At 38.0% G+C, this 25,695-nt stretch overlaps 1 protein-coding gene across 3 annotated transcripts in view; it reads left to right on the top strand.

The window, feature by feature from the left end:
- Positions 1-10,856, top strand: part of otx2a (orthodenticle homeobox 2a) — a 47,187-nt gene extending 36,331 nt beyond the window's left edge. For 2 of the 3 annotated variants that reach the window (XM_077246099.1, XM_077246100.1), the window contains 3 exons: positions 8,013-8,130; positions 8,309-8,460; positions 9,750-10,856. In XM_077246099.1, coding sequence (XP_077102214.1) covers positions 8,013-8,130; positions 8,309-8,460; positions 9,750-10,481 — 1,002 coding nt within the window. In that variant the 3' untranslated portion in view covers positions 10,482-10,856. Of the gene's footprint in view, positions 1-5,736; positions 6,327-8,012; positions 8,131-8,308; positions 8,461-9,749 lie in introns of those variants that run through there. The other variant, XM_077246101.1, reaches the window with a different exon arrangement.
- The last annotated feature ends 14,839 nt before the right edge of the window (positions 10,857-25,695 follow it).

Genomic DNA, 25,695 nt, shown 5'->3' with positions numbered 1-25,695 from the left:
GTCAGTGTCATGACAACCTGAAAGCAGCTAAAACTTAAACACTTTTATTTTTTTTCATGCTTTGGAAGCACAAATCTAATTGCTTTCTGCAATTTACACGACTGGATCAATATCACGACAGCCAAGATGGCATTTTCCTCTCACTGGAAACTAGTTTTGAGACTGTCTATCAATAGACCCACTTTTAAGTTTCCCCTCTCCTCTCCGTTGGGTCCTGCAGGCAGGTCTTAATCCCTCTCTTTTTTGTTTTCTCTCTCGTTTCGGTGGGGCGGGTCATGAGGATCTGAACCTGCACATTCTTGAGGGGCTGTGTGAGCTTCACATGGTAACCAGTGAACCGCATTGTTAGACAGAGAGAAGGATTATGGCAGCCATGCAAGTTATAACGTGAGTCTTCGCAAGCCTAGAAAGAAGAACCTGAAGGAAACGAAACACACTCTTCCATCTGTTGGCAGCTAAATCTTGTGCACTTCCTGTTGAGATGAACCACTTGTGTTTGTTAGCAAGTCTTGAGATGTAGTTGAAATGCTGAGATGCGATATATATGGAGTGACAGAAATGAACTTGGCTTGAAAAGGAATAGTTCAGGCAAAAATTTTAATTCTGTCATTTACTCACACTGATGTTGATCCAAGCCCATAGGCTGTTTATTTTACAATGGAACACGAAAAGAGATATTTTGAAGAGCAATGAAGGGTTGCACTTTATTTTAAAGTGATGTAGTTACATTGTACTTACTCAAATAAGTACTGAGTAATATTAATTACATGTACTTATAGGGTTAGTTACTTGTAACAATGCATAATTTACTGCTGTTATATAGTAAGTACATGTAACGTGTAACTATGTCACCTTAAAAAGTGTTACTCAATGAAGGCATACAGTTTGTTTGAGAGAGTCATTATTCATTGAATAGCAACTGAAATTTCAGTCTGTCACTCGCAAATAATTTCAAGATTTTCATTTTTGGAGGTTATATGGCAGCTAATATGCTTTTAACCCTTAAACGCATAACTCGGGTCTTTAGTGACCCGGGACGTCATTCACTATCCTCCTCCTCATTCATTTTTTAAAGTTAGATATTAACCTAGTATTCCTCAATCAATTCATTATAAACAATATAACAAGAAAAAAATAATACAATTATAAAAGAATGCCTGTTTTCAATTTCCCATTCTTTTTTTTTTGTATAAATTGTATAGGGTCGCTAACGACCCGAGGTGTGTAACAGTGTAAGTATATATTTTCTGCACAACAATAATTGAATCTTTGATCACTGAGTAAGTGCAATTTACCTTTATTCCACAAGGTGGCTATGTCTGATACACAATGATGAAGTAACGTTTCACTCATAGTTACAGCAGGCAGAAAACAAAAGAATAGGAAGAATAATCAGCAAAACTTGAAATGGCTCAGCGATTTTATGCAATCAACTATTACTGTCACTGTCACTTGATGGTGGATCTGCTGAAGAAGCTGTCAGTGATCAAAATATTGATTTTGAAGACGCTGAAAATGATAGTTTTGAGAATATGTCCGAGATGTCGAATATGAACCAGATGCTGAATGTACTGGGAAAAGAGCTCTGAAGGAGACCAGGATGATGGTGGTTTAAAACATCTGCTCAAACTGAACCCTTCCCAGCTCCAAAATGTAATAAAATGCGCTTTATTTTATTCTTCTGTAATTGTCACTCTAATATCAGGAGAGTTTTATATTATCATGACAGGTAGAGATCTATCCGTGTTAGATATAGGTCCGGGTGTCTAAAGACCATGAATATGTAAGAATGATTGGCGAAACATTCATGCATTTAAGGCTAAATAGAAAATTTTGATGATTTTATGTGGAGTATGTTGTTGATGTGTGTGTGTGTGTGTGTGTGTGTGTGTGTGTGTGTGTGTGTGTGTGTGTGTGTGTGTGTGTGTGTGTGTGTGTGTGTGTGTGTGTGTGTGTGTGTGTGTGTGTGTGTGTGTGTGTGTGTGTGTGTGTGTGTGTGTGTGTGTGTGTGTTAAGCCGTGTATCTGGTTTCTCCACCTGAGTCTTGTTTCTCTCCTTCTTTCTCTCATCACTCCTCCCTTCTGTTTACCCTCCTAATGAGGGGGGCGGGACCCCTGTGCTGTGATTGACAGCTCCACACTCCCCTGCTCTTCCCTCCTCTCCATTATCTTCATGTCCACACTCACAGTGAGTGTTTGGCTTTTACCCTCCATCATTAAGTGACGTCACCAGGGATATTATCATTAAAACTAAAACCATTAAAAGAAACGATAACTGAAATAATGTAATATATATAAAAAGTCAACTTATTTAATTTCAGCTAATTCCCAAGGCAGCATTTCTTATTTTCATTTAGTTTACCCTGTAGCAGGCTAAAATAAATAAAACTAATAAATAAAAATTATATAGATTTTTTTTTAAACTAATAAAAGTCACAATATAATAATGATTATATGTGTGTGTGTGTGTGTGTGTGTGTGTGTGTGTGTGTGTGTGTGTGTGTGTGTGTGTGTGTGTGTGTGTGTGTGTGTGTGTGTGTGTGTGTGTGTGTGTGTATACCTGTAAAATATATATTTTATACTAAAATAGCACTGGACGTCACATCACCAATGAAATGAAATATTTTTGCTTAGAAATTCATCACATGAAACAGCTTTCTTTCACCAGGTTAATTACGTAATGTTATGTAATTAATAACATGGGTTCCAACGTCATGGAAAAACATGGCAAATGAAAATAATCAATCAATGAAGTCTTTAAAAGTCATGTAATTTCTTTTCTTTATTTCTTTTTAAATCACTGTAAAACAAATGGTTTGTTTTATATTGAACAGCTGGAAAAGTCATGGTATATTATAGGGAAAAAATCAAAAAACTCTTAAAAATAAAGGGTCCAAAAGGAACCCTTTCGGTTCCTCAAACCTTCAGTGAACATGTTAAAAGAACCTTTTTTCTCTTTAGTGCGAAGAACATTTTAATAATCTGAAGAACTTTTATAGAACCTTTTGTGGAATGGAAAGATTCCGTGGATGTTAAAGCTTCCTCAGAGAAACAGAGATGCCAATAAAGAACCGTGTGTGTAATGTTTGTAATATTACACAACTCAGACAACCTCAAATTAGTCCTCTGAATAATGTATTGAGGTTAAGTGTTGAGGGACTCAGATTATAGTTCTGATCTGGGTCTCGAAGCAGTCACGTTATCTGGATTTAAAATACAAACTCTGAACTGAGATCAGCTGAAGGCTGCAGGCGAGAGCTTGAGTTGAAATTTCCCCTGAACAAAAGCTTGGATCAGTTAGTACAATCACTGCTGTCATTTATCTGTAGCACTTTTCTCTTAAAGTATAACTTTTGACTGTTTTTAATCAACTGGTGTGGCCAAGGCATTTTGACACCATTGAACTGATATCTAAATGCAGCTGTTGAATTCATCTTATTTTTGGATAACTAGGCCCATCTCTTATATCAATCAAAGCATTTTTTATGTTTAAACTTATCTCTCCAAGCTATTGGATTTAGTTTTGGATCAGTATTTTATAACAATGCAAACAAATATCTGAGGCATGTTTGAACTGAAGTTTCTGAAACATTTTTTTAAATGAAGAACACTGTAAACAATGATATGATCAATACGTTATAACAACATGTGCTTGTAAAATTTTTTATGCTCATTAAAATACGTTTTTTTACGTTTTTTTTTTACAAGATAAAAGATTCGACACATTTTTTTAAAGTCAGTTGAATGTATTTTAAGTTTAAATGACTTTAACATACATGTTGATTGTATTTTAAAGCAGCAACTTTTTTTACAGTGAATGTTTTGTTTCTCATGAAAAAAGAAAACAAACAAATAGGGCCTAAATTAATACATATCAATATTTAAAATCTAAAATTATGTTATTATAACTTATGTAGACATTTTAAGGTTTATTTTACATTAGTAGGCTACATCTAAAATCGTAAAAGTATGGCAATTCAAAGTAAAAGTTTGACAACAACAACAACAAAAACAGTTTTATATAAGGCATTTTAGAACACAGGAAACGACACAGGAAAAGTAGGCCTGCAAGTTTTATTTTATTTTCTATCAATATTGACGACAGAACTTACAAGAGCAACGTTTTCGTTACCGATTTATTTCAAATAAAAACATAAATATGCCTTGGGCTATAAAATATATGTGGATTAAACCGAGAAAAGAAGTCTTTTGGAAATCTCATATACTTTTATGATTTAAAGCTGGTCCTGTGAAGTCTATAGGCTATACCTGCTGATCCTCCTCCATGAACTCCGCGATCCAGGTGTAGCCTAAAACTTTCCCGCTTCTTCTTCCTCTTTTCCCTGAAGTCCCGGTGAGTGACAGATCAACACGTCCTGCGCTCGTGCTTTCTGACAACTCTGGGATTTACAGGGGATTTTATGCACCATCGTTTTAATAAGCGCCGACAATTTACAAGAGACACTACAATCCGCCTGGCAAAGAGACCAATCACACATACACACACACACACACACTCGCTTCAGGCCGGCTGATCCCACGGCTTTACGGGTTTATACTGCTCAGTGCTCAGGAAACTCTACTGCATTTTGGGATTACACAAATACCCCTGGACAATAGGTTAGTGCCAGCAGAAGCAGATATCTTGATTTTACGGGATCGATCCTCTTTAACAGCTTTTGATGCACGCAAAATTGTTTAGGAAGTTTTATTGTAATGTGTCTCATCGTTGTGGGTGCGCAACACAATCTCATGACATCTGAGCAATAATTTTTATCTGATAATAGGCTATAACTGTTTAAATATATAATGCCCTTTTGATAATTTTAATGATCCATTTATTTAACTTAATCACATATTCGTTAGGCCTACTTTATATGAATAACTGATTATTAGCCTAATTAAAATCGTTGTTTATATTTTAAGTTTAGGCTATAGGCCGTTTTCTATTGGCTACATAGATTAATTTAGCACACTAAAATGTCATAAAAGTATAGGCCTACTAGCATACTTTTCTTAAAAAAACATGAGTGTTTTACTTTTATTCTTATTTATTTATTTATTTATTTCGCTGTTACATTGGGTCGACATCAAGAAGTTTGTTGGCTTCCGACTAAAACGTCAGAAAAAGTTCGTTTACTTCTGTTTTATGTTTTTTTTTTTTCAACAAAAATATAGGCTACATGTTGGTTACGGCACACTGACTTTGATTTGGCAGACAAATAATTTTTCAAATAGGGCCAGATGTCAATAGGCTATTTTTTTAAAGAATAGTTTCACTACTTGTGTTTCTTAATAACAGGCCCACATGATCATATAAAACTAGGCCTACTTATATCACGGTTTATTTTTGTATGAATGTCATGTCAGCATTTTAATGTCGGTTTTTCTTCGCCCGCGGTTAACCTAACTTGGCCTAATTAGTTAAAGGCTTAAAAAAAAGAACTTAGGCTATTTAGTTCTGATACTAACTTCACTAATTTTGCTTGAATTATATTTTTATATTATAATTATAAATTCTACATATTTTTAAATGTAGCCTAATACATAAATCAAGATTTAAATAAATAAGCCATTTGGGAAGGCCAAGGAAGGCGCATGTCTAAAACTTTGTCACCATCTCATTTAAAATTATGAAAATGCTTGTAATAATTATGTTAGGTTTATACAAGCTAACTTTTATTTAATGCAAATGTGAGGATGAAATTGTTTTATGCATGTTGATAGGCCTAATTGGTGCTCATTAAATATTCCGTCACTAAAAAATACGCATTTTCCTCAACCAAACGGTAAATCGATTTACGAATTGCTGTCTTATCATTCGTATTACCTTTCCCGCAGTGTTACGCTCACTTAAGGCTCGAATTAAAAGTGTATTCAAATAGTTTACTCTCTCGGGAGTCGCTCATTCACACGGCAGGTTAATATGTCGTCACATCGAAAGGAGGAGTTAATGAGCACTTCTTGGTTCTGATTGGCTAGAGCAGTCGTCTGTAAGGACAAGCGAGACTTCTGATTGGCTGTGGTGGGCGGGTCCGCAGGTGTCTTTTGCTCATAGACGGACAGGCCATCAAGAAGGTGATCAATCTCAATTCGTCAGCATTTGCTATCACCTTCATATTACGCGTGGATACAACGAGCCACATCTGACTCAGTGCAAAAGGACTTTGTGAACATATTGGGAACTTTTGAAGTTTGCGGCTAATTCGTTTTCTTACAATTCCAACCAACTGGAGTTCAGATTTCTATTTTTTTTAAAGTGTTTCTTGGTTTTGTGGATTTTCAGTGGATCTCGAAGAAAAGAGCACAGAAGACCAATAATAAAAGGTATAGTAGAAATGTTTTAAATATATTTTAAGTAGCCTATCTAAATGCGAAGGTAGATGGATGTATTGTTATTGTAGCCTATTATTCCTTTTAACAACATAATTTTGTCACAAAAGTTTCAGTCAGTCCGACCAGATTTTATACGTTTTTAAAGGTGATTTAGAAGTGCAATAAATAATATAATAATAATAGTCAGCAATAAATCTTCTTAATTTTTCAATTTTAGTGGATTCATGAAATTGCGTTTAGCAATTGTAAGTAGCCTAGGCCTACATTTGAATGATCAGAAAAATAATAAGAAAATAATTGGTCCAAATAGGCCACAAATAAATCATTTTGCCTATAGATAGCCTATATAAATATTTTTTCCTAGCTACTATTTATTTCAGAACATATTGGCGCAATTGCAGTCTTAATTAACAAACTGTGAGTAGCCTATTCCGTGTGCACGGAGAATATGAGAATTTGTGTCGTTTATTTAGTTGATAAGGTTTCTTCTGCAAATGGAGTCCCCTCTGGGTCTAATCTAAATGGCTATGGAGAATAATTTGCACACTCGGTGGTCATTTACATATAGTTAAAGGTCGATTGTGGAATCTTTAGGCCCATGTTATCTGTCCTCAGCGTGGGATTAATGGGGCCATTCACAGGCATGAGCGACCCAGAAAAAGCGCAACATGTCATTTACAGAGCTTTTGTCTTAATACATTTGTACTATTGCCTCATAACAATTGCAGCGAAACACATTTTGGTCCTCCCAAATAATTCCAAATGCGCATAAGTCTCGAGTTTATCCCGAGCGGAAAACTCCACAAACGCAACAAGCGCTTCAGTGCTGCTGTTTCTCGGGAAAGCAGAAGATTTTAGAAAACCAATTCAGTATATTCTTTTCTAAGAAGTAAAATTTGTTAAAAATAAGTTAAGCAATTATATTTTTTATAGGTTATACAAGATTCAACTATTTTTTTAAGTCAGTTTAAAATTTAAGTTGAAATTACTTAAAAACTTGATTGTAAAAAAGTTGATTGTACTTAAAAATGTATGGCAGCTACTTTTTTACCGTGTGTGTGTGTGTGTGTGTGTGTGTGTGTGTGTGTGTTTAAATATAGATAGAACAATATAGTGAGTTCAGTAATTCCATAAACTGGAATCAGCTAAATGATTAAATTATTAATGTAAATAATTTATTTTGTAGGCCTATATATAAATCAAATTTACAAAGCCTTTAAATGTATCTGTTACCAGCTGTTAGATTAAAACGACCATTAAGTAAATTCATAATTGTACCGCCAACAAAAGGAAAGATCAAACGCTTCGCGGCGTTGCGTCCATCAGGAACGCTTAACTGGGCATGACATGCAAATGGCCAATTAGTGTGTGTGAAGCCCTTGATTAGTCGAGTGTGAAAAAAGAGATCATTAAATGCAAGACATTAGTCATATTCAGACTGATGATCAGTCTCGTGACATGCGTTTGATGCGCTTTACAGGTTTTTACAAGGGGGTATATATCCAAATGCTGTTTATATATGCTGCACTGTGTGATAGGATGCATGTATGATAAAAAAATAAATAAAAAAATAGGCAATTTGCTGCACTTTGTCAGTCCTCTTGTTAAAAGCAACACATTTTGATTTTTTGGGGATTATTGTTTTATTCAATTTTTAATAATTGATTCTCGCTGCAGCTGTCTCTCTGGAGCTCAACAATGATGTCATACCTCAAACAGAACCCGTATGCCATGAACGGGCTGGGGCTCAGCGGGGCAACCATGGACCTCCTTCATCCCTCTGTGGGATATCCGAGTAAGCATCCCTGAAAGATAAACTTTTAAAGAGTAGAATCTTTATTCAAATAAGCAACATATAATAACTTCTCAGTACTGCAATGATTCAATAACACTTTGGGCAAATGACCTTGACTTCATCTGTATGTAACTCTTTAGACTTGATTTAGTAACTTTGGATGTCTTCCTTATTGCAGCAAATCCTCGTAAACAGAGAAGAGAGAGAACCACGTTCACTCGCACTCAGCTGGACATACTGGAGAACCTGTTCGCTAAGACGCGTTACCCAGACATTTTCATGCGTGAGGAGGTGGCCCTGAAAATCAATTTGCCCGAATCAAGAGTGCAGGTGGGTGTTGTTGTCCTAATTTTTTTAATGCTGAAAGATTTCAAGTCGTCACACTTATTTATATAGCGCTGCATACAATACAGATTGTTTCAAGGTAGCTAATAAGCAGGAAAATAAGTGTTAGAATTGTAAAATTCATCAATTATGTTGATTTAATTCAATAACTCTGTCAATTTTGCAAAGTTCATCAATTATAAAACAAGTTAAAGCAGCTCTACGGAAGACAATAGAATCTTATTCGGCTCAGCTTATTTCAATGTTGTTTCAGTTCAGTGTCAGTGAAGCAATGTTCATCGATTGTGAAATTAGTTCAATTCAATAATATTGTCAATGTGTCAAAGTGAGTTTTGTTAGCTCAATTCAGTGCAATTTTTGTTCTCATCCAATAGTCATTTTTCATTTCAGTTTAGTTCCATGTTTTTTCAGTTCAGCTCAGTTTAGTTCAATGCTGATTCAGTTCGGAAAATGTCAGTGTTGCACAGTTCATCTTATAAACAAAGTTCAATTCAGTTCATTAACTGTGTTGATGTTGCAAAGTTAGTGTCATTATTCGGGTCGATTCAGTTCAAAAAACATTCTCATCTAATAATGTCATTATTCAGCTCGGTTTAATTCTTCTGTTTAGTTTAGTTTTTCTGCTATAAAATAGTTTCGTTGTTCAACTAAATTCAGTTCAATTTTGATTCAGTTAAGTTAAATAACAGTGTTGATGTTACAACATTAGTGTGATTATACAGCTCAATTCGGTTCAAATTTTGTAATCAGCCGAAAGTGTCAATATTCAGCTATGTTTAGTTCAATGTTGTTCCAATTAAGTTGGAACAGTTGGAACAGAAAGTTCCAATTCTGCTATAATATAGTGTTGTTATTCAACTCAATTCAGTACAATATTGTTTCACTTAAGTTCTATAACAGTGTTGATGTTAAAAAAAAATTTCATCTGAAAGTGTCATTCAGCTCAGTTTAGTCAGTGTTGTTCCAATTAAGCTCAATTATGGTGTCAAATTTGCAAAGTTCTTCAATTATGAAACAAGTTCAATTCAGCTACAAAGCAGCTTGCAGAAAACAATAGTGTTGTTATTCAACTCAAGTCAGTTCAATGTTGATTTAGTTCAACTCAATAAGTGTCGATGTTGCAAAGTTAGTTCAAATTTCCAAAGTTCAAATTTTGATCTTATCGGAAAGTGTCAGTGCAGTTATTTTCTTATCATTTTAGGTCATTGACAATATTTGCAAATTTTCAATCCATAAGCATAACAATCATTATCCCGTGACGTATTTGTTGACAGGTTTGGTTTAAGAACAGAAGGGCAAAGTGTCGGCAGCAGCAGCAGAGCAGCGGCAATTCAAAGATCCGTCCGGCGAAAAAGAAACCCTCTCCGTCCCGTGAGAGCCCGGGGTCAGAGAACAGCGGTCACTTCACTCCTCCCGCCGTCTCCTCGTCGTCCTCGTCTTCGTCCTCAGGCTCCAACCCCTCCGGCCTTCTGATCAACAGCTCGTCCTCAGGAACAACACCTGTCTCGTCCATCTGGAGTCCCGCTCCGGTCTCGCCTCTCCCTGCTCCACCCTCGCTCCCCGACATCTCTCCCCCGGCCAGTGCGTCCTGCATGCAGAGGGCCATCTCGGCCGCCGGGGGCTCCACGGGAGTGCCGTCGTATCCCATGCCCTACAACCAGGCTCCCAGCTACGCCCAGGGCTACCCGACCTCGAACGCCGCCTCTTATTTTGGAGGCATGGACTGCGGATCCTACTTGGCGCCCATGCCAGGTCATGCCCACCATCACCCGCACGCCCATCACACACAGCTGAGCACCGCCCCGCATCACCACATCGGGCAGAGCCACCCTCACCAGGGGTACGGCGGCACTGGGCTGCCTTTCAGCTCCTCAGACTGTCTGGATTACAAAGATTACAAAGAGCAGGCTGCCGTGGCATCATCGTGGAAACTGAACTTCAGTTCTGCGGCGGCCGACTGCTTAGACTACAAAGACCAGGCCGCCTGGCGTTTTCAGGTTTTGTAAGGGCTTCTGATGCGTTTTCCTGACGTTTACTCGTTTGTTTTTGTCCCTTCCTCAACATTGGACACCACTGGGAAGAAGTTGAGACTTTTGTGCCAACTTTTTCCAGCCGCAGGAACACGGGTTACCAAAGTTTCTTGTGCATTTTAAAATCGAGACGGGTTCTTCGTCACCCTCAACGGACTGAGTTAGAAGCGAGGGCACTCCCGGCATGACGCACTGAATGAATGAGACACGTGGTGTTTGAAACAATGAAGGCAATAATAATTTTTATATATGATTTTCTTTCCAGAGGAAAAGGTGACTTGCAGCCTCATGTGAGACGTTATAAACTAATTTACATTCATGTTCATTTAATAAATATAAGCTTAAAACTGAGACAATTGTTTTTCATTTCCTTATTTCCTTAAGCTTTATTGGCTTTGTGCATAAAGTATCGGGTAACAGAAATTGTGGTCTTATTTTCTTTGTATAATTTCTTTGCTAAAAATTCTCAATAATTAATATTTCAAAACAGACACAAAAGAAAGTTGGTCAGTAAAGAATGTTATGCTTTAAAATCTGTCACATACAAGGATGAGTAAGGTCCACAATAAAGGTAATAATTATTTAATTTTTAAAAGCTATAATCCATAAGAGACTATGAATTACTGTGATTTTTTTTTACCATGGTAAATCAAAATATTAATTCCATCAAATACTAAAGTTCATAAACATAACTTTAGGTGACATTGTATATATATATATATATATATATATATATATATATATATATATATATATATATATATATATATATATATATATATATATATATATAATATATATATATATATATATATATATAATTAAAATGATGTTCTGTCTACCCGTCATAAATATATGTGTATAGCTTCAGAAGTGGTTTATCCAGTTTTTTTTGTAATTACGCAATAAGCCACCCAAGGCCATGTGTAGAACGTGAAGGGCCTACAAGTCTTTTTATCATGTTGAAATCACTATAACATACGGCATTCAAATAATTTGTTGCTTCTCAAAATGGTGGTGGCAGCATTATGATAAAAACACCAATTCTTCCACCAAACTAATATGAATCATTGTTAGCCTGTTAACTGTAGGTTGTTGTAGGAACTTTTACAGCAATTTAACAGTTGAAATGTTTCTGTTTTATAAAGCCAAAATTGTGTAAATTGAGAATATCTTCACAGTTTAATAATTGAGTAAACTGCTCGTAATTTGATTTGTTCAGTCCTGGCTGGAATAAAATAGTGGCTTAGATTCAATCCAAGAGAAAAGCTCACAAGTCATATAAACAATAATTAAGTCATATCAACACATTGATGAACACGTATTGGTATACTGACCGGCAATCAGTGGTTTGCAATGATGTGCAGATGTATTTATCCAACAGAAAAACAACAAATCACGATTTTAATTATCAGCAGCTCAAGACTCTCTGCGATGCAGCTGGGCAAATAGGGCTAGATAAACGGGATGGTAATGTTTGCTTGTTTGGTCAGTGGAATCCTGCTGTGCTGTGGCTGCATGGCATCTTACTGAGGCGCAAACATCATGGGATTTGGTAAATCTGCATCAGACAAGCTCAACTAATCTCTGAGCATGTTTGAGGAATGCTGTTGTCTAGTTAAAACTGGACTGAAGTAATCCAAACACCTGTTCTCAACACATAACACCATCTCCCGTACATTTATCCTGGTATTTAGACACTTCATAATTGTTTGAAATAAAACAGGTCTTACTTTAGGATCCAGATTTTGCATTGCAAATCAAGTGGTAACCCAACAGTACCGAAATTGTTTATCAAATCTTAAAATGTATGCAATGAACTTCCTAGGGAAACGATATGCAGTTAAGTTGACAGGGTGTCATGCAACGTTTTTTGAGTGAGATGACAAAACAGAAATAAAAAACATGGACTTTAACTGTGTGATAGTCAAGTAAAAAGAGTGCTGTCGTTGGTGGAGTGCTGTAACACTTATGGAAACGTGATATTAGTTTAAATGTACGGTATATGTAACTTTTTGTTCAAAATTAACAAAATTGAAATAACATCATCCCTCCTTCTAAAACGTGTTTTTCTCTTACCCCGAATAACTATGGCAAGACTATTATATCCTCCTCGCACCCGAATAGACTTTTGTCCACTGTAGTGGACATTATATTTTAGTGAATTTCTCTGACACCATACATGTCACAGTTTTAGTTTGGATGTCCTGTACACTCTTAAAAATGCTGGGTTGCCACAACCCCTGGTTGGGTCAAATATGGACAAATCCAAGCGTTGGATTCAATTTTTTAATTGCATTTTTAAACCCAACTATTGGGTTTGTCCATATTTGACCCAACCATGGGTTGAAACAACCCAGCATTTTTTAGAGTGTAAAGAGCACATTCAGGGAGTTTCAGAGATGCCACATGTTTGGAGGTTTCACCATGAAAACAACTTCTCCATGGTCTCTAAAAATGACTCACATTAATTTATTGATAAAATGTAGCACTCTTATGAACATATGATAATATAATGTATTGTCATTTAAATCAGATTACTTTTCAAATTGTATTTTATAAACCAACATCTCAAAAAAACTTTATGAGGTTTCAAATCTAAACATGACTTTCTATACAGAACAGGGCATTAGTGGACACCAGAACTAAACATCATGTTTATCAGACATTTTGGGAGACACAACAAGTGAAATATTAGATATTATTATTAAAATGTTGCCAGTTATTACTCCCATTATTACACTTCTTCTTTCATTACATGTTGCCCCAAGAACACATTGATATGCAAATTAAATACATTGTATTGAATGGGAATATTAATTTATTGCCATTTTACCCACATTTTGCATAAAGTAAAATGGTGTATCAATTCATTCCGTCATATCTTTCATAACATAGTTGAGGATAATCTTTATAGAAATTTTGGTTTAAGAAATCCTGAAACCCAAAAATGTATTGGTGAATGAATAAAAAATCCCATTGTTTCTGCCTCTACATGTAATTTCATGTCATTTTATTTTCAGAGTCATTGGTGTCCTGGTGTCTACTAAAGAGGGCACAGAATAACATACTGTATAAATAAAATATAATTGATCATATATATATATATATATTTTTTTTTTTTTTTTTTTTTTTTTTTTTACCATTAGTTTCTTATGCTCTAAACCAAAGGTGTCAAATTCAGTTCCTGGAGGGTCACAGCCCTGCAGAGTTTAGTTTCAACTCAAATTAAACACACCTGATCCAGCTAATCAAGTCCTTCAGGCTTATTTAAAAACTACAGGTATGTGTGTTGGAGCTTGTTGGAACTGAACTCTGCAGGGCTGTGGCCCTCCAAGAACTGAGTATCCCCTGCTCTAAACAATGTGATGACATGAAAAAATACTAAATTCAACAACAACAAAAAATTTCTGGGTCTCAGGAGGATAAGTGTTTATATTTTTTGACGGAGGGGATGGTTTTCGCGGGAAATTGCGTACATGAGTCACTTGACAGTGCACGTCTGTCATATGCATACGATAAAAGTTGCTCGGCTACTTTGACACGTGTATGGTGTGGGGGAGGTTAGTTTTCATAACGAACGAGCGAGAGAGGTTGACATGGAGCAGGTACATTTACACGAAAACAATAGCCTATGCTTAAAATGGAGAAGTTGTTGCTTCGAGTTTACCCGCGTAGCCTACAGACGAAAACGAAACGAATCCCATGCACAAGTATCCGCGAAAACGACTAAAAACGCTGTATTCTGCTGCTAGGCCAGTAGAAGGCGATGAATACAATATATATATATATATATATATTTATTATTATTATTTATTTTATTTTATTTTTTTAAGAACATACATAGTCAATGCCAGGGGTAAAATGAAACATGTGTATGACGTCATAATTTTCAGAGATTTGCCTTTTTGTTGTTTACACGGAGACGTTTTCAAAATCTTCTACAGTTTGCGTTTTCAGGCACCCAAAACATAGGCCTAAAAAGTTTTACGTTTTTAGTTGAAAACGGTATTGTTTAAACAGTCCCCTATCTCAAACATACGGGAAATCAGCTGTTTTGAGAAAAAACACCGAACGGAGGAGAGTCTGCTGGCAAAAAGAACAAAACCAGATTCAACATTGGCTTGGCTTTTCGGAGATGGTGGTGAGAAGAACTGAGGGATTTGAAAGGATGTAAAAGCTACACAGAGATGGTCTTTTTATTACTCAACTGGTGAATAAGGTATTTTATTGACCATACAGTTAGCCTACTTTAGCATACAGCTCTCTAACAGTCCATTGTTAAAAAATTAGGCTAAGTTATATTAATCTGCACAGTCACGCAGAGGCAGAGAAAAACAGTAATATTGTGAAATATTGTTCGAATTTAAAAAAACCATTTTATATTATATTATATCAATCTGCCCAACGTTTTAATCCATTTGTGACTGAATGTAAAAAAAAAAAAGATTTTAAATTAAAGGGTAACTAAACGACTTTTTGTAGTTTATGATCTGTAAGAATGGAGCTTCATAAATGCTGTTCATTGATTCAAGTACATTTTTTGACATTTTGGTTTAAAGTGTTTTAATTCTACAATATATGGTGTAAAAACGTCTGAGTGCTGCCCTCTTCAGGTTGAATGGTAGCTACTGCAGTTGAATTTTCCTATTGGAAGTTGAGGGTACCAGCTAACCACGCCTTTGCCTACAGAGAGATGTGTCTCAGGTGCACGCCCCCAGTTTGATTTGAAATGTGCTGGGGACAGAAATGCATCCGGAAGTGCATTTTCAAAAGTGCTGGGTACAAATTTGTCAAATAGTGCAGCCTCTCTGCTCAACCCGTAAATAAATCCAACGATTTTGAGTTCTTAAGTGGTCTCGGGGTAGATCTTTTGCCAAGTGTGTCAGAGGTTACGGGTTCTAAAAACTCGTACAGTTTTTTTTTCTCTCATCAAAACTGAATATGTTTATCAGTGGTTACAGTCTGTATCAAACAGGGACAAGTTTGTATGCATTTTATTCTGTGATTTCACCGGAATGAGTAGAGAGTCTCCACAACAGCGATAGATTGAAGCGTGCGTCCGAGTGAAGACTGCGCGAGCCACAAGAGAACACTGTACCCATGCAGCGGCAACGCACGCTCAGCTGGATTTAAAAAACAACACATTTTAGCGCTAGATCTCTTATTTAATAGTGAATTAAATTAATGTTCTGCTGGTTAACTGGAGATGTTTCATTGATTTGTATTAGGTACATCTGTGCCTCAATGTTTCAAAAAGTGGTGGGTACAAAATGACTCATGATGAAATCCGAAATCGATGCCTATGGGGATGAGTCTGGTCAGTACCTGGATGGGTGACCTCCTGGGAAAACTAGGTTGCTGCTGGAAGAGGTGTTAGTGAGACCAGCAGGGGGCGCTCACCCTGTGGTCTGTGTGGGTCCTAACACCCCAGTATAGTGATGGGGACACTATACTGTCAAAGACCACCGTCTTTCGTTCAGCTTGCACAGTAAGACGTGTACTAAACCATGCCAAAACTCCAAGTCGTACACCACTACTGACCCAAAAGCACAAGAAAAGTCGGCTTCAATTTGCTCAAAGTCATATAAATAAGCCACAGAAGGTTTAGGATTCTGTTCTGTGGAGCGATGAAACAAAACTGGAACTTTTCGTCCCTATGGATCAGCAGTATGTCTTGAGGAAGAAGAATGAAACATATGCTGTTAAGCATGGTGGTGGCTCAGTGATGCTCTGGGGCTGCTTTGCATCGTCTGGTACTGGAAACCTGCAGTGTGTGGAAGGCAAGATGGATTCATTGAAGTATCAGGAAATCTTAGGAGAAAATGTCATCATTAGACCTTCCAACAGGACAGTGATCCCAAGCGTACCATAAATTCCACCAAGGCTTGGTTGCAGAAGTCCTGGGAGTTTCTACAGTGGCCATCACAGTCATTTTATTGAACCCAATAGAAAATCTCTGGAGAGATTTGAAGGCGGTTGCAGTATGCAAACCCAAGAATATTACTGAACTGGAGGCCATCGCTTATGGGCTAAGATTCCCCAGAAACGCTGCCTGAAGCTGGTGTCTGGTTATTCATCTCTTTTGCAGCGGGTCATAACAGCAAAAGGGTGTTCTACTAAGTACTGAAGATGCTTGCCATGAAGGGGTTGAATAATTTTGAGACTGCAGAAGTCATTTAAAGTAGAATTTTAAGTTGAATTTGGGGAAACCACTTGAAACATTTGTTGTGTTGTCCTATTTCAATTACGCAGCTGAAAGTCTGTAAATTTTGCAAATAAACCTGATTAGCAATGGGGGTTGAATAATTTCAATTTCAACTGTATAAAAAGATATTGCACATCTTGCATACAATTCAGTTCAGCCAAAACTCATAAGTGTGAAAGTGAATATAAAGCCTAGTTAGGGGGCAGACAAACAATGATTATATAATATCTGAATATATAGAGTAATACAACATAAAGGACAATTCTGTGAATAAAATAAGTCAAATCTTTGTTATTATCATGCCTGTTCGTGGCATCAGAGCTCTATGATGACCTGGTACAAAAGCATGACGTGAAGTACACTTATAAGTTCACTTCTCTTCACTTATACAGGTCCTTCTCAAAAGATTAGCATATTGTGATAAAGTTCATTATTTTCCATAATGTAATGATAAAAATTAAACTTTAATATATTTTAGATTCATTGCACACCAACTGAAATATTTCAGGTCTTTTATTGTTTTAATACTGATGATTTTGGCATACAGCTCATGAAAACCAAAAAATTAGCTTATCATGAAAAGGGTCTCTAAACGAGCTATTAACCTAATCATCTGAATCAACAAATTAACTCTAAACACCTGCAAAAGATTCCTGAGGCTTTTAAAAAAACCCAGCCTGTTTCATTACTCAAAACCGCAATCATGGGTAAGACTGGCGACCTGACTGCTGTCCAGAAGGCCATCATTGACACCCTCAAGCAAGAGGGTAAGACACAGAAAGAAATTTCTGAACAAATAGGCTGTTCCCAGAGTGCTGTATCAAGGCACCTCAGTGGGAAGTCTGTGGGAAGGAAAAAGTGTGGCAAAAAATGCTGCACAACGAGAAGAGGTGACCGGACCCTGAGGAAGATTGTGGAGAAGGACCGATTCCAGACCTTGGGGGACCTGCGGAAGCAGTGGACTGAGTCTGGAGTATAAACATCCAGAGCCACCGTGCACAGGCGTGTGCAGGAAATGGGCTACAGGTGCCGTATTCCCCAGGTCAAGCCACTTTTGAACCAGAAACAGCGGCAGAAGCGCCTGACCTGGGCTACAGAGAAGCAGCTCTGGACTGTTGCTCAGTGGTCCAAAGTACTTTTTTCAGATGAAAGCAAATTTTGCATGTCATTTGGAAATCAAGGTGCCAGAGTCTGGAGGAAGACTGGGGAGAAGGAAATGCCAAAATGCCTGAAGTCTAGTGTCAAGTACCCACAGTCAGTGATGGTCTGCGGTGCCATGTCAGCTGCTGGTGTCGGTCCACTGTGTTTTATCAAGGGCAGGGTCAATGCAGCTAGCTATCAGGAGATTTTGGAGCACTTCATGCTTCCATCTGCTGAAAAGCTTTATGGAGATGAAGATTTCATTTTTCAGCACGACCTGGCACCTGCTCACAGTGCCAAAACCACTGGTAAATGGTTTACTGACCATGGCATTACTGTGCTCAATTGGCCTGCCAACTCTCCTGACCTGAACCCCATAGAGAATCTGTGGGATATTGTGAAGAGAAAGTTGAGAGACGCAAGACCCAACACTCTGGATGAGCTTAAGGCCGCTATCGAAGCATCCTGGGCCTCCATAACACCTCAGCAGTGCCACAGGCTGATTGCCTCCATGCCACGCCACATTGAGGCAAGGCAAGGCAAGGCAAGGCAAGTTTATTTATATAGCACATTTCATACACAATGGTAATTCAAAGTGCTTTACATAGAAGAAATTAAAATAATCAAAAGAAATCAGAATAATTAAAACAGTTTAGAATAAAAGATAAAATACAGAAATCAGAATAATTAAAACATAAAATAAAATACAGTGCAAACAGTCGGACGAACAGTGGCACAGTGCTCATTCAGTAAATGCACAGCTAAACAGATGTGTTTTGAGTCTGGATTTGAATGTGACTACTGTAGGAGCACATCTGATCTCTTCTGGAAGCTGGTTCCAGCTGCGGCTGGCATAGTAGCTAAAAGCAGACTCGCCATGCTTAGAGTGAACCCTTGGTATTTCTAGCCGATGTGATCCTAATGATCTGAGTGATCTGTTGGGTTTATATTCAGTGAGCATATCTGCAATGTATTGAGGTCCTAGGCCATTGAATGATTTATATACCAGTAATAATACTTTAAAATCAATCCTAAATGTAACTGGCAGCCAGTGTAAAGACCTGAGGACTGGTGTGATGTGTTCATATTTTCTGGTTCTGCTCAGAATCCTAGCAGCAGCGTTCTGTATGAGCTGCAACTGTCTTATGGTCTTTTTGGGAAGGCCAGTGAGAAGTCCATTACAATAATCCACCCTACTGGTGATGAAAGCATGCACAAGTTTTTCTAAGTCTTGACTGGAAACAAAGCATCTAATTCTTGCAATATTTTTCAGGTGATAATATGCTGATTTAGTTATTGCTTTGACATGACTACTGAAACTAAGGTCTGACTCTAGAGACACACCCAGATTCCTGACTTGATTTTTAGTTGTTTGACCCCTAGACTGAAGGTATGCGTTCACCTTGAGAACTTCATCTTTGTTTCCAAACGCAATGACTTCAGTTTTGTCTTTGTTTAACTGAAGAAAGTTTTGGCACATCCAATTGTTTACTTCATCAATGCATTGGCAAAGGGAGTCAATGGGGCTGTAATCGTTAGGCGATAGGGCTAAGTAGAGCTGTGTGTCGTCTGCATAGCTATGGTAAGCGATTTGGTTCTTTCTCATTATTTGGCTCATTGGGAGCATGTACAGGTTGAATAGGAGTGGCGCAAGAATTGAGCCTTGAGGGACTCCGCATGTCATGGATGTCCACTCAGACTTATGGTCTCCTATACTCACATAATAACCTCTGCCTCCTAAGTATGACCTGAACCATTTTAGGACTATCCCAGAAAGCCCGACCCAGTTTTCCAGCCTGTCAAGAAGTATTTTGTGATCGACAGTGTCAAATGCAGCACTGAGGTCGAGTAGTACCAGCACTGATAATTTGCCTGTATCAGTATTTAAGCGAATATCATTTATTATCTTTATGAGCGCGGTCTCTGTACTGTGGTGCGGTCGGAAACCAGATTGAAAATGGTCAAAGTATCCATTCGAGCTTAAGAATTTGTTCAGCTGATTGAAGACAACTTTTTCAATGATCTTGCCTATGAAAGGAAGATTTGAGATCGGTCTATAGTTGTTTAATATGGTCTTATCCAGATTGCTCTTTTTCAGGAGGGGCTTGACAACAGCAGTTTTCAGGGAGGTCGGAAAACTCCCAGAGAGAAGTGAGGCATTTACCACTTCTAGGAGATCTGCTTCTAAGCTGTGTAACACATTTTTGAAAAAAGATGTGGGAAGTGCATCAAGGGCGCAGGTTGATGTTTTTAGTTGCTGTACGGTTTCTTCCAAAATTTTGCCATCAATTTCTTCGAAATCAGACATAGTTGCTACTTTCTCGTGCTGTTGTTTGATCTGCCTGACCCCAGCGCAACTCAAGGATGAGCTGATCACCTTTCTAATATTATTGATTTTCTCAGAGAAGAAAGAAGCAAACTCACTGCACTTTCTCACTGAGAGCATTTCACTGGGAATCTGGCTTGGGGGGTTTGTCAGTCTCTCTACAGTAGCAAAAAGAGTGCGCGTGTTGTTTATATTGCTGTTTATAATATTCGAGAAAAAAGTCTGTCTAGCTTTGCTTAGTTCCTTATTGAAAGCATGGATGCTGTCTTTGTAGATGTTATAATGGACTACAAGTTTTGTCTTCCGCCACATGCGCTCTGCTTTTCTGCATTGTCTTTTCATATTTTGCACTGCTGTTGAGTTTCTCCAAGGTGCTTTTTGTCTGCCACTCTTCTTCCTGACTTTCACAGGAGCAATATCATCAATTACACTCTTAACTTTTGAGTTAAAAGAATCAAGGAGAAAATCAACAGAGTCAGCAGATATGCTTGGTGTTAAAGATATAGCCTTCATAAATAGTACACTAGTATTCTCATTTAAGCATCTCTTCTTGACAGACACAGATCTAGCTTCAATGGCAGGAGAGATCAATATATCAAAGAAAATACAAAAATGATCAGACAGTGCTACATCCTTAATAACAATTGATGAAATGTTTAGACCCTTACTGATAAGTAAATCTAGAGTGTGTCCACGATTATGTGTGGCTCCATGTACATGCTGAGTCAGATCAAAAGTTTTTAAAACAGTTTTGATTTCTTTTGCCATATTGTTTTCTGCATTATCTATGTGAATGTTAAAATCTCCAGCAATGGCAAAGCAGTCAAACTCTGAGGAAATAGAACTTAACAGTTCTGTTAAGTTCTCAGCAAAAGCTGGAGAGTATTTTGGAGGCCTGTAAACAATGATAAGTAAAATGCGTGGAGCACCTTTTAACACAATACCCAGATATTCGAAAGACGGGTAATTCCCAAATGATATTTGCTTACATTGATAGACATCTTTATAAAGAGCAGCTAAACCTCCGCCTCTTCTGACAGCTCTGCAGACACTCATAAAAGTAAAGTTAGGAGGGGCTGTTTCATTGAGGACTGTTGCACTGCAACTTTCTTCTAGCCAAGTTTCATTTAGCAACATAAAATCCAGGTTGTATGTGGTTATTAAGTCATTGACTAAAAGTGATTTATTTTTAAGTGAGCGGATGTTTAAAAGTGCTAACTTAACAGTCTTACTTTTTGTCCCCACAGCAATCTTGGTATGTCGTGTAATAGGCACCAGATTAGATGGGTTTGCTGTACGGCTTTTGAAGGCCTTAGACTTTCTATCATGTAATTGAACAGCAATAGAAAAACATACAGGCACACTGGGTTCCCGCTTGTTCTGTAAACATTTGAGAAAGTTATTGTTATCATAGCGGGGACCCGACACATATCACTGAGAGCTGGTATCAGTTGTTTTTGGTTCACCTCGAGCCGCCGGAGGAGGGTGTGGGCCCTGGCGCTGTGGCAGAGGCCGAAGAGCTCTCACAGGGGGAGGGGGAGGGCGAGCTGGGCCCGTAGGCTTTGGTGGTTGTGGGGCCTGGCGTTTTTTGGTTGGTATCTGGGGGCTCGCAGCAAAAGAGTGGGATAGTCTAGTTCCAGCGTGCACCAGTTGTTCCATTTTCTCTGAGAAGCACAGAAGTGGAGATGCTGGAGAGAGTGATAATGTTTCCAGTGAGAGTGATTTTTGCTCTGGTGTTATTGGAGGCTGTAATATGCTGTCCTGGTTTCCCTGGCTGTTTTCCAGAAAGTCGTCCTTGGGTGCTGTATATTGGAGCAGTGCTGGTATGTCACAGTCTGTCTGTGGTGAGCTCTGTGGGCAGGGCTCAGCTGAGATTGTGTCCGTGAGCAGAGGTTGTTGTGGCTGAGTGGTGTTATCACTGTCCTTGTGTGATGTGTCAACCGCATGTCCATTCAGGGGCTGAAGTGAAATCCTGTGGTCATTCATACTGTATCCAGGTGTGTGTGTGCCATTCAGGTTGAGTGGATTGGCACACATTGCAGAAGGATGACGGAGGGAGAAGTAGATATTGTCCTTTAGCACTCTTGAACCAAGTTTGTTTGGGTGGTGGCCATCCTGTTGAAACAGTTGCCTCTGACTCCAGAAAAGATTGAAGTTGTCAATAAAGTTCACTCCTTTTATATTGCAGGTTTTTTGCAGCCATGTATTAAGCCCAAGCAACCGTGAAAACCTGTTTGTTCCTCTTGCTGGGAGTGGTCCACTGATGAATGTTTGAACTTTCAGTCTTTTAAGTGTTTCAAAAAGTTCATTGAAATCCTTTTTAAGAAGTTCCGACTGCTCTTTATGAATATCATTCTTCCCCACATGAATGATCAGTCGATTTGCAGTCTTATGTTTCATCAGAATGTTCTGAAGTTCCCTGTTTACATCAGATGTTGTTGCTTGTGGAAGGCAGCACGTTGTTGTATCCCTGCTATTAATGTTTCTGATTACGGAGTCGCCCACTATCAGAGTCCTGGGCTCGGCTGCACTGTGAGCTGAGTGCCGCTGTCTGCTCGACCTTGAGCCCCAGTTAGCATCAGTGTTAGCTACTGGTTGATTCAGTCTGTGTTCAATCACATTCATCAAATTTGGGGATTCCTCATTCATTAATACTTCAAATCTGTTCTCAAGATGTATAGGCGGTGGTAGGAGACCAGTGTTTGCAGTCCTTGTCAGAGCCGTATCTGGGGTAGAGGATGCTACTGCAGTAATATGTGATGCTCGTGACAATCTGATGTCTCGAGTGCCTTTGGGTCTCGCACCCTGTTTGTGCCATCGATTAGTAAAACGATCGGCTTGTTTCTCTACACTCAGTATGGCCTGTCGAGAAGCACTAGATTCATGGGACTCACCGGCTGTATGCTGAGGACGTCCATGACGAAGCTCTGTTGTGTGTTCCGTCTGGTTTGGTGGTCCCGCAATTAACTTTGTTTCAAGAATTGCAATCCTTTGTAAAAGTCTGTGGCAGTTGGAGCAGCAAGTAGATTCCAGAGGAGGCATTTTCTTATCCTTATGAATGTAGGCAGTTTTGTTTTCTCTTCCCCGGAATGTAAGCTTTCAGTGGGAGGCTGGTTGAATAAAATAATTCTGCTTTTTTTTTGTAGTAATCCAAGCGTTTGAGCACTGTGCTGATTTGCTGAAGTTAAAATTAGGTGATAAAAGGAGATAAAATATAGAAATATAAAAGCGATAGAGCAAAGCGCGGAGCAGTAAGCGAGAGCGTCCGAACAGTAGCTGAGCAGGAAGTAGAAAGAAACATTGAAGCAGTCATTTCTGCAAAAGGATTCCCGACCAAGTATTGAGTGCATAACTGAACATAATTATTTGAAGGTTGACCTTTTTTTGTATTAAAAACACTTCTTTTATTGGTCGGATGAAATGTGCTAATTTTTTGAGATAGGAATTTGGGGTTTTCATGAGCTGTATGTTCAAATGCACTAAAGATGACTCCCTCGACCTCTCCAATCTGTTTGTGTGTTTTCTGAGCACACATGCGTCAATGTTCCGACTTTGAAACTTTATCCAGCATGCCACAACTCTGCCCAAAGTGTGTTTACAGCTGAGCTTGTTGTGTGTTTGCTTTGTGTTGCGTGTCTGAGCAAGAGCGTAAAGGGATCTCCCAGCAGCCCTTGGGTACTGTCAGACTTTGAGTGACAGCGGAGAGCTGCAGGATTAAGGCTGGCCGAGCATAAACAAACCCCGAGGTTTCATCTGCCAGGACCACTCGCACGCGCTTTATGACTATGTATGGTCCTGAATGAGACTTCGGACAATATTTGAACCTTTGAACTTCTAAGAGGCTCTGATGGGGTACACTTTACGAGTGTACTTGAAACACACTTTTAGTTAGTTTTTGAGAGTAGTACTCTGACTATTTTAATTAGTATATCTGTCTGCTACTGATATAACACAATAAAAAGCTCATAGTTTAATGAACCTGATCTGTTGCTGTCCAGATGTTCATTATCACATGTTAGCTGGTAATGCAGGTTGCCCAAGGACATGCAGCTAACAAAAATACTAATGTTTTAATTTGTTCTCTGAAATTTTTACGAAAATTTTTTTCTTGGTTATGCGGACGTTAGAGAAAACACTACGGGAATGTGCTATTTTATTATTTTGCAAACATTAAGGGAACATTATATATATATATATATATATATATATATATATATATACTTTTTTTTTACATAGATCTTAACTTAAAGGGATAGTTCACCCAAAAATGAAAATTCTGTCAGTAATTACTCACCCTCATGTTCTTCCAACCCCGTAAGACTTAAGTTTATCAAGCGACGAGAATACTTTTTGTGCGCAAAAACAAACAAAAATAACGACTTTATTTCAAGTATTTATTTCCTTCTCTGTGGGCCTCGAGTCAGTTAACGTAGTGTGATAGCGTAGAGCTACGTCACACGTAGGCCAACTATTGGCTGACGCTGGTCGTGTGTGTGATGCGTGTGACGTACAACAACAGAAGCTTACGCTATTATACTAGTAACCTGACTCGAGGCCCAAGGAAATTAATAGTTTAAATAAAGTTGTTATTTTTGTGTGTTTTTGCAAACAAAAAGTATTCTCGTTGCTTGATAAACTTAAGATTGAGCCACTGTAGTCACTTGGACTATTTTAACGATGTCTTTAATAACTTTTCGGGGCTGGCAAGTGTCAATCCCTTAGAAGCCTATGGAGGAGTGATCCAGCTCTCAGATTTCATCAAAAATATCTTAATTCGTGTTCCGAAGATGAACGAAGGTCTTACGGGGTTGGAACAACATGAGTGTGAGTAAATACTGACAGAATTTTCATTTTTGGGTGAACTTTCCCTTTAAATGGTTTTAAATCATGAATGCTTAAGAATACAGACCTAATCTTGGGCTTTTTGTAAAAGTAGACATTCAACTGATTATTGCAAAAGTGAAATGATCTTCAAAAATTTAAAGTGTAAAAACGTTAGTTTAAGTTTACTGTAAATGTACTGAACTAGAAAAACGTTTTTTTACCTTAAAGGTTACCTTAACCGAGTTGTGTACCAAATTTGAAGTTGATATCACAAAAATAGGCTAAGCCCCCTAAAAGGGTTTGAAGAACCGTTTCTATTGTAACTCAGTGTCCAATTTCACAGAATGAATTTTGAGAGTTTGAGTTTTTCGAATGATACCTAACTTATGATGATTACTAAAATATGTGATGGGGAAAAAAGTCAATAAAAAAGCATGCCAAGTGTCCTTCTATACCTGGACCATAACAGTTAACAGGCTATATTAATTCTTATTAATAAGTAAAATGATTATACTTTATTAATTATTTCATATAACAATTTCTGTGTTGTTTTTCTTTTTTGAGGAATAATGCAGTCATCATGTAAGTATTATGGCTATAAACATGCACATACACTGATCTGGTCAGTTTATCATCTGTGGCTAAATGAAACGGGTGGAAACCCCTGTGGGTGTAACGGTGAAACGTTAGCG

This window comes from Siphateles boraxobius, unplaced genomic scaffold (genome assembly GCF_051911475.1).
Source record: "Siphateles boraxobius isolate OS27281-9 unplaced genomic scaffold, OSU_SipBor_1 29, whole genome shotgun sequence".
In the NCBI taxonomy this organism is placed as follows: Eukaryota; Metazoa; Chordata; class Actinopteri; order Cypriniformes; family Leuciscidae; genus Siphateles; species Siphateles boraxobius.
Note: the sequence above shows the minus strand (reverse complement) of the source record. Positions and strands in the feature narration are given on the sequence as shown.